General features: G+C 43.3%; 1 protein-coding gene across 6 annotated transcripts in view; it reads right to left on the bottom strand.

The window, feature by feature from the left end:
- LOC115136823 (BCAS3 microtubule associated cell migration factor-like) overlaps nt 1-15048 on the bottom strand; it is a 362747-nt gene that overhangs the window by 253185 nt on the left and 94514 nt on the right. For 4 of the 6 annotated variants that reach the window (XM_029672640.2, XM_029672643.2, XM_029672641.2 and 1 more), the window contains exon 16: nt 7190-7222. The exons of the other annotated variants lie outside the window; for them this stretch is intronic. In XM_029672640.2, the coding sequence (XP_029528500.1) occupies nt 7190-7222 (33 nt within the window). The remainder of the gene's footprint in view (nt 1-7189; nt 7223-15048) is intronic. 6 annotated transcript variants of the gene reach the window in all.

The raw sequence follows: 15048 nt of genomic DNA, 5'->3' as shown, positions 1-15048 counted from the left end.
AGGAACACACAGTGAATAACAAATTAAAATAACGAGTCAAAATAAAATGGCTATACTGTCTGTATATAAGGAGTAGAAAATAACATGTATCGAGTCGATGCTTACTTAAACCCTTAACCAACAATGCTTAAAGAAAATAAAAAAGTGTAAAAAATAGATAAGTAAAAAATAGAAAATAAAAGTAACAAATAATAGCAGCAGTAAAATAACAACAGCGAGGCTATATACAGGGGGTACCAGTACAGAGTCAATGTGCGGGGGCACCGGTTAGTCGCGGTAATATGTAGATGTCGGTGGAGTTAAAGTCACTATGCATAGATAATAAACAGACTAGCAGCAGCATAAAAGAGGGGTCTGGGGAGCCCTTTCATTAGCTGTTCAAGAGTCTTATGGCTTGGGGGTAGAAGCTGTTAAGAAGCATTTTGGACCTCGACGTGGCGCTCCGGTACCGCTTGCCGTGCCGGTAGCAGAGGGGGAAATAGGCTTTCTCATGCCCTATTCATGACTGCCTTTGTGTGTTTGGACCATTATAGTTTGTTGGTGATGTGGACACCAAGGAACATGAAGCTCTTAACCTACTCCACTGCAGCCCCAACGATGAGAATGGGGGCGTGCTCGGTCCTCCTTTTCCTGTAGTCCACAATAATCTCCTTTGTCTTGATCACGCTGAGGGAGCAGATGTTGTCCTGGCACCACACGGCTAGGTCTGTGACCTTTTCCCTATAGGCTGTTTCCTTGTTGTCGGTGATCAGGCCTACCACTGTTTTGTCATCTGCAAACTTGATGACGGTGTTGGAGTCGTGCTTGGCCACGCAGTCATGAGTGAACAGGGAGTACAGGAGGGGACTGAGCACGCACCCATGAGGGGCCTCAATGTTAAGAATCAGCATGTTAAGAATCAGCGTGGCGGATGTGTTGTTACCTACCCTTACCACCTGGGAGCTGCCCATCAAGAAGTCCAGGAACCAGTTGCAGGGGGAGGTGCTTAGTTCCAGGGTCCTTAGCTTAGGGATGAGCTTTGAGGGCACTATGGTGTTGAACGCGGAGCTGTAGTCAGTGAATAGCATTCTCGCATAGGTGTCCCTTTTGTCCAGATGGGATAGGGCAGTGTGAAGTGAAATAGAGATTGTATCATCTGTGATCTGTTGGGTCTTGGGTTTCTGGGATAATGGTGTTGATGTGAGCCATGACCAGCCTTTCAAAACACTTCATGGCTACAGACGTGAGTGCTACGGGTCAGTAGTCATTTAGGCAGGTTACCTGAGTGTTCTTGGGCACAGGGACTATGGTGGTCCGCTTGAAACATGTTGGTATTACAGACTCTGACAGAGACAGGTTGAAAATGTCAGTGAAGACACTTGCCAGTTGGTCAGAGCATGCTCGGAGTACACGTCCTGGTAATCCGTCTGGCCCTGCGGCCTTGTGAATGGTGACCTGTTTCAAAAGTTTTACTCACATCGGCCACGGAGAGCGTGATCACACAGTCATCCGGAACAGCTGATGCTCTCATGCATGCTTCAATGTTACTTGCCTCGAAGCGAGCATAGAAGTAATTTAGCTCGTCTGGTAGGCTTGTGTCACTGGGCAGCTCGGGGCTGTGCTTCCCTTTGTAGTCTGAAATAGTTTGCAAGCACTGCCACATCCGACGAGCGTCGGAACCGGTGTAGTACGATTCAATCTTAGTCCTGTATTGACGCTTTCCCTGTTTGATGGTTCGTCGGAGGGCATAGCGGGATTTATTATAAGCTTCTGGGTTGAAAGCGGCAGCTCTACCCTTTTGCTCAGTACGGATGTTGCCTGTAATCCATGGCTTCTAGTTGGGGTATGTACCTACGGTCACTGTGGGGACAATGTCATTGATGCACTTATTGATGAAGCCAGTGACTGTGTACCACTCAATGCCATCGGAAGAATCCCGGAATATATTCCAGTCTGTGCTAGCAAAACAGTCCTGTAGTTTAGCATCTGCTTCATCTGACCACTTTCTTATTGACAGAGTCACTGGTACTTCCTGCTTTAGTTTATGCTTGTATGCCGGAATCAGGAGGATATAATCATGGTCAGATTTGCCAAATGGAGGGCAAGGGACAGCTTTGTACACATCTGTGTGTGAAGTAAAGGTGGTCTAGAGTTTTTTCCCTCTGGTTGCACATTGAACATGCTGGTCGAAAATGAGGTAAAACGGATTTGAGTTCCCCTGCATTAAAGTCCCCGGCCACTAGGAGTGCCACCTCTGAATGAGCGTTTTCCTGTTTGCTTATAGCAGAATACAGCTCATTCAGTGCTGTCTTAGTGCTAGCATCGGTTTATGGTGGTATATAGACAGCTACGAAAAATACAGATGAAAACTCTTGGTAAACAGTGTGGTCTACAGCTTATCATGATGATACTCTACATCAGGTGAGCAAACCCTTGAGACTTCATTAGATTCCGTGCACCATATGTTGTTTACAAATATACATAGACCGCCACCTCTTGTCTTACCAGAGCTGGCTGTTCTATCCTGCAGAAAAAGCTTAAAACCCTCCAGCTGTATGTTATTGATTGTATGTTGGTTAATAGAACCGATGGTAAAGGTAGATTACCCTCTCTGCGACGGATCCTTACAAGGCACGATACCTCCGTCTCTTTCTGCGCGTGACGGAGATGAGGGCCTTGTTGGATGTCTGACGTAAATCCTTCCCCTCGTTGAAGAAAAAGTTGAAGAAAAAGTATTCCTCCAGTACGGGGTGAGTAATCGCCGTCCTGATATCTAGAAGCTCTTTTCGGTCATAACACAGTGGCAGAAACATTATGTACAAAATAAGTTAGAAATAACTGTGACGGCCCTGAATTTTTCTGAACCGTCTCAGTGCTTCTCCTTCTATTAGGGCACTTTCCCTTTAATTCCCAATTAAATAGCCAGCATCAGCTGCGCAAAAGTGGGGTTGTGATGGAGACGTGAATGCGGATGTGTTCAACCCTCAGTTCCGAAGCTTCTCTATTCCGTGTGTTTTGTAGCCTAATAGAGTTTTACCCAGGATCGGATCCACTCTTTGCGTCCGTGGACTACACCTCTCCGTTCTTCGTGGCCTTTCTCAGCTGGAGATCTGTTGGTGGATTGGATTGTCTGACTGACCACAACCTTTTTGTATACGGTATTTCATTTGTTTTGATGTCATGTATACTGTGATGATTTATGTAGTTAGTTGTAGTTGAGGACTTAGTAAGAGTTGATACGCTTTAAAGTTCTGTGGTAAAATAATTGTTATATTGATTGTATGATTAATACTGGGTTTACGCTACACTGAATGAACGGACAAACATTGCGTGACAAAAGTCACTTGAGTTCCCTGAACTCCTTTACCGGGCTGGACTCTTTTTAGGCCCGAGGTACAGGACATTTCTGGAGGAACCAGAACTCATTGTGATATTATTATATGTGTGTGTAATCATTGATGTTGCTAATACAACCCACGCAAAAGAATATAGTTGTTTTTGAAGTTCTTTTCAATGTTTTAAGGGTTTATGAAAAGTTTATTTCCATCCTGACTTTTACATAAGTCCTTTGTATTGGTGTAGACTTGACGGACCAGATGGGACTCATTCCCTCCCAAACCAAAAGGAGAAACCAATGTTTTCTCTGGTAGGCACAACCTACCTGGCACCCCTATAAATAATAACCTCAAGTCAAAACCGTTACATAACGCAAAAAAACATACACAATAGCCAATTGGTTTTGGATCGTAAAACGGCAGCCATCTCCTTTGGTGTCATGACCAAGTAAAAATAGGTTTTTAGACATTTTTGCAGATTTATTAAATTCAAAAAACTGAAATAACATTTTACATAAGTATTCACACCATTTACTCAGTACTTTGAAGCACTTTTGGCAGCGATTACAGTCTTGAGTCTTCTTGGGTATGACACTACAAGCTTCGCACACCCTTATTTGGAGAGTTTCTCCCATTTGTCTCTGCAGATCCTCTCAAGCTCTTTCAGGTTGCATGGGGAGTGTTGCTGCACAGCTATTTTCAGGTCTCTTCAGAGATGTTCGATCAAGTTCAAGTCCAGGCTCTGGGCCACTCAAGGACATTCAGGAACTTGTCCCGAAGCCAGTCCTTAGTTGTCTTGGCTGTGTGCTTAGGGTAGTTGTCCTGTTGGAATGAGAACCATCGCCAGTCTGGGCACTTTGGAGCAGGTTGTCATCAAGGATCTCTGTACACTGCTCCGTTCATCTTTGCCTTGATCCTGAATAGTCTCCCAGTCTCTGACGCTAAAAAACATCCCCACTGCATGATGCTGCCACCATCATTCTTCATTGTAGGGGTGGTGCCAGGTTTCCTTCAGACGTGACGCTTGGCCAAAGAGATCATTCTTGGTTTCATCAGACCAGAGAATCTTGCTTTTCGTGGTCTGAGAGTCTTTCTTTTGGCAAACACCAAGCGTGCTATCATGAGCCTTTTAATGAGGAGTGGCTTCTGCCTGGCCACTCTACCATAAAGGCCTGATTGGTGGAGTGCTGCAGAGATGGTTGCCCTTCTGGAAGGTTCTCCCATCTCCACAGAGGAGCTCTGTCAGAGTGACCATCAGGTTCTTGGTCACCTCCCTGATCAAGGCCCTTCTCCCCTGATTGCTCAGTTTAGACGGGCGGCCAGCTCTAGGGAGAGTCTTGGTGGTTCAAAACTTCTTTAATTTAAGAATGATGGAGGCCACTGTGTTCTTGGGGACCTTCAATGCTGCAGATGTTTTTTGGTACACTTCCCCAGATCTGTGCCTCTACACAATCCTGTCTTGGAGCTCTAAGGACAATTCCTTCGACCTCATTGCTTGGTTTTTGCTCTGACATGGACTGTCATCGGTGGGACCTTATATAAACAGGTGTGTGACTTTCCAAATCATTGACCATCAATTGAATTTACCACAGGTGGACTAAAATCAAGTTGTAGAAACATCTCAAGGATGATCAATGGAAACAGGATGCACCTGAGCTCAATTTCGAGACTAATAGCAAAGGGTCTGAATACTTATGTAAATAAGGTGTAGTTTTAATATATATACATTAGCAAAAATAAAATAACCGGTTTTCGCCTCGTCATTATGGGGTATTGTGTGTAGATTGCTTTAATCCATTTTAGAATAAGGCTGTAAAATAACAAAACGTGGAAAAAGTCAAGGGGTCTGAATACTTTCAAGGCACTTTCGGTAGGGGTAAAGTGACTAGGTAACCGGATAGATAAGACAGTAGCAGCAGTGTGCAGCATTTGGTGAGTGTAAAAGTGTGTGTGTGTAGTCAGTTTGCACGTATGTGCATGTTATGTGTGGGTGTATGTTGGGTGTGTGTGTGTAAGTATATGTGAGTGTGTGTGTAGAGTCCTGTGTGTGCGCATAGAGTCAGTGCAAGGGAGTTAGTGCAGAAAATTGTCAACGCAGGTTGTCCGGGTAGCCATTTGATTAGCCATTGATTAGAAATATTATGGCTTGTGGGTAAAGGCAGTTCAAGGTCTTGTTGGTTCCAGACTTGGTGCATTGCTACCGCTTACTGTGCGGTAGCAGAGATTGGGTGGCTGGAGTCTGAACATTTTTAAGGCCTTCCTGACACCACCTGGTATAGAGGTCCTAGATGGAAGAAAGCTCGGACCCAGTGATGTACTGGGCTGTACACATTACTCTCTGTAGCACCTTGTGGTCCAATGCCAAGCAGTTGCAGTACCAAGCGGTGATGCAGCCAGTTAAGACGCTCTCAATGGTGCAACTGTAGAACTTAGCCTCCTGAGGAGGAAGAGGTGTTGTTGTGCCCTCTTAACGACTGCGTTGATGTGTTTGGACCATGATAGATCATTAGTAATGTGGGGCGGCCCGTCAGGAAGTCCAGGATCCAGATGCAGAGGGAGGTGTTCAGTCCCAGGGAACTTAGCTTAGTGATGAGCTTGGAGGGCACTATGGTGTTGACCGCTGAGTTGTAGTCAATGAACAGCATTCTCACGTAGGTGAGAATAGAGTGGGTCCAGGGTGTCTGGAATGATGGTGAAGTGAGGCATGACCAGCCTTCAATGCATTTCATGGCTATAGATGTGAGTGGTACAGAGCGATAGCCATTTACAGGTTGATTTGGTGTTCATGGGCACAGGGACTACGGTGGTCTGCTTGAAACATGTAAGTATTATAGACGGTCAGGGAGAGATTGAAAATATAGGTGAAGACTAACTAGACTGCCTTTGCTTTTCAGTAAGGGACAGATTAATCTGTCATTAGGAACAATAGAAACATAGAAATGTGTAGAAGCAACTGTATGACCATCACATACGCTGTAAACTACACCTTCATCTTTCACTATACAACGTTTAAAATGTTACTATGCTGAGGTGATTGATACTCTCTTCCAGTGTGTGTGTGTGTGTGTGTGTGTGTGTCAGAGGTCATATACAGAAGGCCACTGTGGAGCACACAGCAAGCAAACAACATCAAACCTCATGTTTTACGAAGGGTGACAAAATCAGTGTGTCCTGCACTTCAAAGTGAGCGTTTAAAAAGCTCTAATTATAGAACTTCACAGACAAGCCCTGGGTCAGAGGGTCAAGTCGTTAACGTGTCACGCCTCGCTAGCTTAACGTTAGTTAGTTATCAACCACTCCGAGGTAATGCCTGCATCCAAAATGGCACGATATTTCCTTTATAGTGCACTACATTTGACCAGGGCCCATAGGGCTCTGGTCAAAAGTAGTGCACTATAAAGGGAAAAGGGTGTCATTTGGGACATACAGCAAATGCCATCATTGTAAGACCGGCGTCCGTTACACGCTGACTGTGTTTTGGCCGGAGGACGATGATGGACAGAAAAGGGCGGTGTGAAGGATTAAAGAACCCTGAAAACCAAAACAAGCTCTGTGTTGGCTTGTAATGGCACAGAGGAAGTGACCCTTTATCAACAGTGAATTAACAGCTTCCCTTTGCACCTTGTTTTGCCCTTTGCTACAGCCTCTGAACGTGGGCCAGAAACCAGATGGCTGGATGACTGTTGGATCCACAATGAACCACCAAGCATTCTATTTCAGGCCACAAGGAGAAATCAGCACCCTCACTAACAGACATCTGTTGATGTGTCATTGTTTGACCCCAGCTGAAAACATATACGGGCTCATGCAAAAAACACATACACACAAATACACACAGTTGCGAGTGGACACACGGCGGACCAGACTTCACTGACCTCTATTTTCTCTTTTCTTTCTGCATTTTGCTCCTGTTGAATGGAATAGCAGTACAGTCAGTACAGCATAACTTTTCTCTTTCAATCACAGGAGTGTTTGGACTGAACTCTGCCAGCCCAGTCTGGTCTATAGTCAAACACTGACCCCAAATCAGCCAGACTCAACTACCACAGACAATAAGACCGATAAAACCATACATAGGACAGTTTAAAACAAACATTAGTTTAAAGTACATGAAACATCCACTCCATATCAACAATCAAATATGTACAGTATCTATGATGTCTAAGCACTTGACCAACAGAGCACTTTTCCAGGTTCAGGTTGTGTACTCTACTTTAGAAACTAGATCAAAAGCTAAGCTATATGATTGACTTGTGAATAGAAGTTTAAAATGATTGTCAAATAGTCATTCATATTGTTACTTGGACATTATTAGGGACATTGGGTCAATAGAATCAGAGTTCTACTACCCGAAGAGCCCCAAAATGATACATGGTGTTGGGCCCGGGTAGGGCCTGCTTTTTCATCAAGAACTAGGGTACGGGCAGGGCTCAGGTATCATTAAATTGATCACTAACATTCTGAAGCTGAGCCTTTTGTTGTGCTCTGAATCGGGCCTGGGTAGGGTAGGGCTTGAACGTTGCGGGCATGGGTAGCGCTCGGGCTTAAAATGTATGCCCATGCAGGGCTCTAAATTGAATAAAATAATGAATTCGAGACATCAGGTTAGCCATTCCGTTGAGGATGCATGGGTGAAGGTCATAGGTCAAGGGTTAAAAAAGGACTGGAGGAGAATCAATAGCACGACTCCATATTTAAACAGAGAGAGGGGAAAAAAGGACTGGAGGAGAATCAATAGCACGACTCCATATTTAAACAGAGGGAGGGGAAAAAAGGACTGGAGGAGAATCAATAGCACGACTCCATATTTAAACAGAGGGAGGGGAAAAAAGGACTGGAGGAGAATCAATAGCACGACTCCATATTTAAACAGAGGGAGGGGAAAAAGGACTGGAGGAGAATCAATAGCACGACTCCATATTTAAACAGAGAGAGGGGAAAAAAGGACTGGAGGAGAATCAATAGCACGACTCCATATTTAAACAGAGAGAGGGGGAAAAAAGGACTGGAGGAGAATCAATAGCACGACTCCATATTTAAACAGAGGGAGGGGAAAAAAGGACTGGAGGAGAATCAATAGCACGACTCCATATTTAAACAGAGGGAGGGGAAAAAAGGACTGGAGGAGAATCAATAGCACGACTCCATATTTAAACAGAGGGAGGGGAAAAAGGACTGGAGGAGAATCAATAGCACGACTCCATATTTAAACAGAGAGAGGGGGAAAAAAGGACTGGAGGAGAATCAATAGCACGACTCCATATTTAAACAGAGAGAGGGGGAAAAAGGACTGGAGGAGAATCAATAGCACGACTCCATATTTAAACAGAGAGAGGGGGAAAAAGGACTGGAGGAGAATAAATAGCACGACTCCATATTTAAACAGAGAGAGGGGAAAAAAAGCCCAACTGTAGATTTCTATTTTTAAAGCAGCCTGGCAGCTCTGAAGGATGTGAACTTTTCTTAGTTCCTTCCCCAAAATCAATGTGTTGTCAGAGGGGACAATCAGAGGGCAGCTGTTGTGGCTTTTCTGACTGATTCATCATCCCCGATTCTGACGCCCAGATTCAAGCCCGAGAAACAACCTGTTAACAAAACAGACAGAAGATAAACAAAGCTAAAAGTGATCGACTTTTAGGGGGAGTTTTTTTGGAGGGCTGCGCAAACAAGAGAAATCTAGCCTCATCACTCAGAAACAGACTAAAATGACACGAGATCAGCACTTCAAAGCAACACAACAGGATGCTGACAATTAATTCTGAAACTCATGCAACAAACTTCAGACTGATGTGAAAACAGTTGAGATCACTTTGTTTCAAAATGTAAGCCAAGATCTACCACTCAGATGATTATTTTTTTTAAACATGACTTAAAAAATGTAAGCCTATGTAAAATTAACCAATTAAAATCATCTGTTATGTAGCAATAAGGCTTGTGCAGTAGGCTATAAGCCCAATATATTATATCACTGTATATTGGCTATGCTTGAATTGCCCTGCCAATGTTGTTCTTCTCAGACCATTTAAATGTAGGTATGATCACACTGGTATTAGATACTTGATTGTATTACTTGTGAGACACAGCTGAGTGAGCAAAAATAATGAGCTTTTCTTTGTTACTAGACTGATGGCCTGCATCTGATGGTCAGTCTGAGGGGAGGGAGGGAGCTGCGGTGAGGATGCCTCTCACCTGATTCAACGTCTCTCTGTTCTCCCTCCCTCTGCTGAGTAAAGAGGACAGTCTTCCAGATGACGGTGAAATCATTTCGCACTGCATTATTTCTGCCACATGCACCAATTCATGCTGTTACTCCTGACCGGGGAAAGTGAAATATTCCTCAAAATTAAAAAGACACGCCACTACTAATAAAGCAAGCTTATCGGAAAACGTTGATATACAGTGCATTCGGAAAGTATTCAGACCCCTTGACTTTTTCCACATTTTGTTACGTTACAGCCTTATTCCAAAATGGAATAAAAATGAAATACATACATCTATACACAATAACTCAATCGCAAAGCAAAAACAGGTTTTTATAAATTGTTGCTAATTTATGAAAAAATAAATAAATATAGGTTACCAGTCAAAGGTTTGGACACACCTACTCATTCCAGGGTTTTTCTATATTCCTACATTGTAGAATAAAAGTGACGATGTAAAAACTATGAAATAACACAGCTTTGCACACTCTTGGCATTCTCTCAACCAGCTTCATGAGGGTGTCACCTGGAATGCATTTCAATTAACAGGTGTGCCTTGTTAAAAGTTAATTAGTGGAATTTCTTTCCTTCTTAATGCATTTGAGCCAATCAGTTCTGTTGTGATAAGGTAGGGGTGGTATACAGAATATAGCCCTATTTGGTAAAAGACCAAGTCCATATTATAGCAAGAACAGCTCAAATAAGCAAAGAGAAACGACAGTCCATCATTACTTTAAGACATGAAGGTCAGTCAATACGGAAATTTCAAGAATTCTGAAAGTTTCTTCAAGTCCAGTCACAAAAACCATGAAGCCACAGGAAAGGAAGACCCAGAGTTACCTCTGCTGCAGAGGATAAGTTCATTAGAGTTAACTGCACCTCAGATTGCAGCCCAAATAAATGCATCAGAGTTTAACTAACAGAAACATCAACTGTTCAGAGGAGACTGCATGAATCAGGCCTTTATTGTAAAATTGCTGCAAAGAAACCACTACTAAAGGACACCAATAAGAAGAAGATACTTGCTTGGGCCAAGAAACACGAGCAATGGACATTAGACCGGTGGAAATCTGTCCTTTTGGTTTGAGTCCAAATGTAAGATTTTTGTTTCTAACCACCGTGTCTTTGTGAGACGGAGTGAAGTAAAATGATGATCTCCACATGTGTGGTTCCCACTGTGCAGCATGGAGGATGAGGTGTGAAGGTGCTTTGCTGGTGACACTGTCAGTGATTTATTTAGAATTCAAGGCACACTTAACCAGCATGGCTACCACAGCATTCTGCAGCAATACACCATCTCATCTGGTTTGCGCTTAGTGGGACTATCATTTGTTTTTCAACAGGACAATGACCCAACACACCTCCAGGCTGTGTAAGGGCTATTTGACCAAGAAGGAGAGTGATGGAGTGCTGCATCAGACAAGACCTGGCCTCCACAATCACTTGACTTCAAACCAATTGAGATGGTTTGGGATGAGTTGGACCACATTGTGAAGGAAAAGCAGCCAACAAGTGCTCAGCATATATGTGGAAACTCCTTCAAGACTTTTGGAAAAGCTTTCCAGGTGAAGCTGGTTGAGAGAATACCAAGAGTTCAAAGCTGTCATCAAGGCAAAGGGTGGCTACTTTGAAGAATCTAAAATATATTTTGATTTAACACTTTTTTGGTTACTACATGATTCCATGTGTTATTTCATAGTTCTGATGTCTTCACTATTATTCTACTACGTTTCAGCACAGCTGAAAACTGTTGTCCTGATTAAAAATGCAATACAACTGGCATTCTTCAGAATACTTGAGTATCTGGAGCATCAACATTTGTGGGTACGATTACAGGCTCAAAATGGCCAGAAACTAAGAACATTCTTCTGAAACTCGTCAGTCTATTCTTGTTCTGAGAAATGAAGGCTATTCCATGCGAGAAATTGCCAAGACAATTAAGATATTGTTCAACATTGTACAATCGTGGCCAAAAGTTGAGAATGACACAAATATTAATTTTCACAAAGTCTGCTGCCTCAGGGTCTTTAGATATTTTTGTCAGATGTTACTATGGAATACTGAAGTATAATTGCAAGCATTTCATAAGTGTCAAAGGCTTTTATTGACAATTACATCAAGTTGATGCAGAGTCAATATTTGCAGTGTTGAACCTTCTTTTTCAAGACCTCTGCAATCCGCACTGGCATGCTGTCAATTAACTTCTAGGCCACATCCTGACTGATGGCAGCCCATTCTTGCATAAATCAATGCTTGGAGTTTGTCAGAATTTGTGGGATTTTGTTTGTCTACCTGCCTCTTGAGGATTTCCCACAAGTTCTCAATGGGATTAAGCTCTGGGGAGTTTCCTGGCCATGGACCCAAAATATCGATGTTTTGTTCCCCGAGCCACTTAGTTAATGGAAAGGTGCTCCATCATGCTGGAAAAGGCATTGTTCATCACCAAACTGTTCCTGGATGGTTGGGAGAAGTTGCTCTCGGAGGATGTGTTGGTACCATTCTTTATTCATGGCTGTGTTCTTATGCAAAATTGTCAGTGAGCCCACTCCCTTGGCTGAGAAGAAACCCCACTCAGGATGCTTTACTGTTGGCCTGACACAGGACTGATGGTAGCGCTCACCTTGTCTTCTCCGGACAAGCTTTTTCCGGATACCCCAAACAATTGGAAAGGGGATTCATCAGACAAAATTACTTTGCCCCAGTCCTCAGCAGTCCAATCCCTGTGCCCTTTGGAATAATATCAGTCTGTCCCTGATGTTTTCCTGGAGAGAAGTGGCTTCTTTGCTGCCATTCTTGACACCAGGACATTCTCAATATCATTGCCTGTGAAGCCCTTTTTGTGCAAAGCAATGATGACGGCAAGTGTTTCCTTGCAGGTAACCATGGTTGATATCGGAAGAACAACGATTCCAAGCACCACCCTGTTTTGAAGCTTCCAGTCTGTTATTCGAACTCAATCAGCATGTTAGAGTGAATTCCAGCCTTGTCCTCGTCAACACTCACACCTGTGTTAACGAGAGAATCACTGACATGATGTCAGCTGGTCCTCTTGTGGCAGGGCTGAAATGCAGTGGAAATGTATTTTGGGGATTCAATTCATTTGCATGGCACAGAGAGACTTTGCAATTAATTGTAATTCATTGATCACTCTCCATAACATTCTGGAGTATATGCAAATTGCCATCATACAAACTGAGGCTGCAGACTTTGCGAAAATTAATATTTGTGTCATTCTCAAAAAGTTTGGCCACGACTGTATACTACTCCCTTCACAGAACAGCGCAAACTGTCTCTAACCAGAATAGCAAGAGGAGTGGGAGGCCCCGGTGCACAACTGAGCAAGAGGACAAGTACATTTGAGTGTCTAGTTTGAGAAACAGATGCCTCACAAGTCCTCAACTGGCAGCTTTATTAAATAGTACCCTCAAAACACCAGTCTCAACAGTGAAGAGGCGACTCCGGGATGCTGGCCTTCTAGGCAGAGTTCCTCGATCCAGTGTTTGTGTTCTTTTGCCCATCTTAATCTTTTATTGGCCAGTCTGAGATGGGTTTTTCTTTGCAACTCTGCCTAGAAGGCAAGAATCCCGGAATCGCCTCCTCACTGTTGACGTTGAGACTGGTGTTTTGCGGGTACTATTTAATGAAGCTGCCAGTTGAGGACTTGTGAGGCGTCTGTTTCCTCAAACAAATCTATTTGTCCTCTTGCTCCGTTGTGCACCGGGGCCTCCCACTCCTCTTTCTATTCTGGTTAGAGCCAGTTTGCGCTGTTCAACAGCGTTTTATGAGATCTTCAGTTTCTTAGCAATTTATCGCATGGAATAGCCTTCATTTCTCAGAACAAGAATAGACTGACGAGTTTCGGCAGTTCTTTGTTTCTGGTCATTTTGAACCTGTAATCGAACCCACAAGTGCTGATGCTCCAGATACTCAACTAGTCTAAAAGGTGGCCAGTTGTATTGCTTCTTTAATCACACAATAGTTTTCAGCTGTGCTAACATAATTACAAAAGGGCTTTCTAATGATCAATTAGCCTTTTAAAATGATAAACTTTGATTGGGTAACCAACACAGGAGTGATGGTTGCTGATAATGGGCCTCTGTATGTAGACATTCCATACAAAATCAGCCGTTTCTAGCTACAATAGTCACTTACAATATAAAAAATGTCTACACTATTTCTTATCAACTTTATATTATTTTAATAGACATAAAATGTGCTTTTCTTTCAAAAACAAGGATGTTTCTATGTTACCCCAAAACTTTTGAACGGTACTGTTCATACACTCAAACACACCTTTGGCAGCAATTACAGCCTTGAGTCCATTTGGGTATGACTACAAGCTTGGCACACCTGTATTTAGGGAGTTCATCCCATTCTTCTCTGCAGATCCTCTCAAGCTCTGTCAGGTTGGACGGGGAGCGTCGCTGCACAGCTATTTTCAGGTCTCTCCAGCTATGCTTGATTGGGTTTAAGTCCAGGCTCTGGCTGGGACATTCATACAAGGACATTCAGAGACTTAGGGTCGTTGTCCTGTTGGAAGGTGAACCTTTGCCTCAGTTTGAGGTCTTGAGCACTCTAGAGCAGGTTTTCATCAAGGATCTCACTGTACTTTACTACGTTCATCTTTACATCAATCCTGACACGTCTCCCAGTACCTGCCCGCCGAAAAACATACCAACAGCATGATGCATGATCTCCCATACCAAGGCCTTTCTCCCCCGATTGCTCAGTTTGGCCGGGCGGTCAGCTCTCGGAAGAGTCTTGGTGATTCCAAACTTCTTCCAGGAGGCCACAGTGTTCTTGGGGACGTTCAATGCCGCAGACATTATTTTGTTACCCTTCCCCAGACACAATCCTGTCTCTGAGGTCTATGGACAATTCCTTCAACCTCATGGCTTGGTTTTTGCTGGACTGTTAACTGTGGGACCTTATATAGACAGGTGTGTGCCTTTCCAAATCATGACCAATCAATTGAATTTACAACAGGTGGACTCCAATCAAGTTGTAAAAATATCTCAAAGATGATAAATGAAAAGAGCGCAAAATGAATCATGTAAACCGTGATCGACCAGACACTAAAGCACAGTAGGTGGCGGCATGCACCTGAAACATTTGTTTGTGGACCGCCGTTTTATCATAGAAGAAGAAGTATGGAACGAATTAAAATAATAGGAACACCAGGATTTATCTTTGTCTTTTTTTACAGAAATGTTTGGTGATCAACTAGGAATGCCTCGGAGTACCACTAGTCGATCGTGATCAACCAGTTGGTGACCACTGCTCTAAAGTCTACCATACGAATGAAGGATGCAGACAATAGAAAAAGCATTTGAAGTCGTAAAGCACATCACTTGTTCATGGAGTCGGGTCTGGTCAGATCAAAACGTAGCAATGGATACATGATGGAACATCTCAACCCTGCTTTACTACACTACAGACAGACCCACTAAGGTTAAACAGCCATCCCATACAGCCATTCACAACTGTTATGCTGGAGGGGCTGTTTTTATGTTACACAAACCAGCGTCTGTCCA

The sequence above is a fragment of the Oncorhynchus nerka genome, linkage group LG11 (genome assembly GCF_034236695.1).
Source record: "Oncorhynchus nerka isolate Pitt River linkage group LG11, Oner_Uvic_2.0, whole genome shotgun sequence".
Classification (NCBI taxonomy): Eukaryota; Metazoa; Chordata; class Actinopteri; order Salmoniformes; family Salmonidae; genus Oncorhynchus; species Oncorhynchus nerka.
The sequence above is the reverse complement of the archived record's forward strand: the minus strand, read 5'-3'. Positions and strand labels throughout refer to the sequence as shown.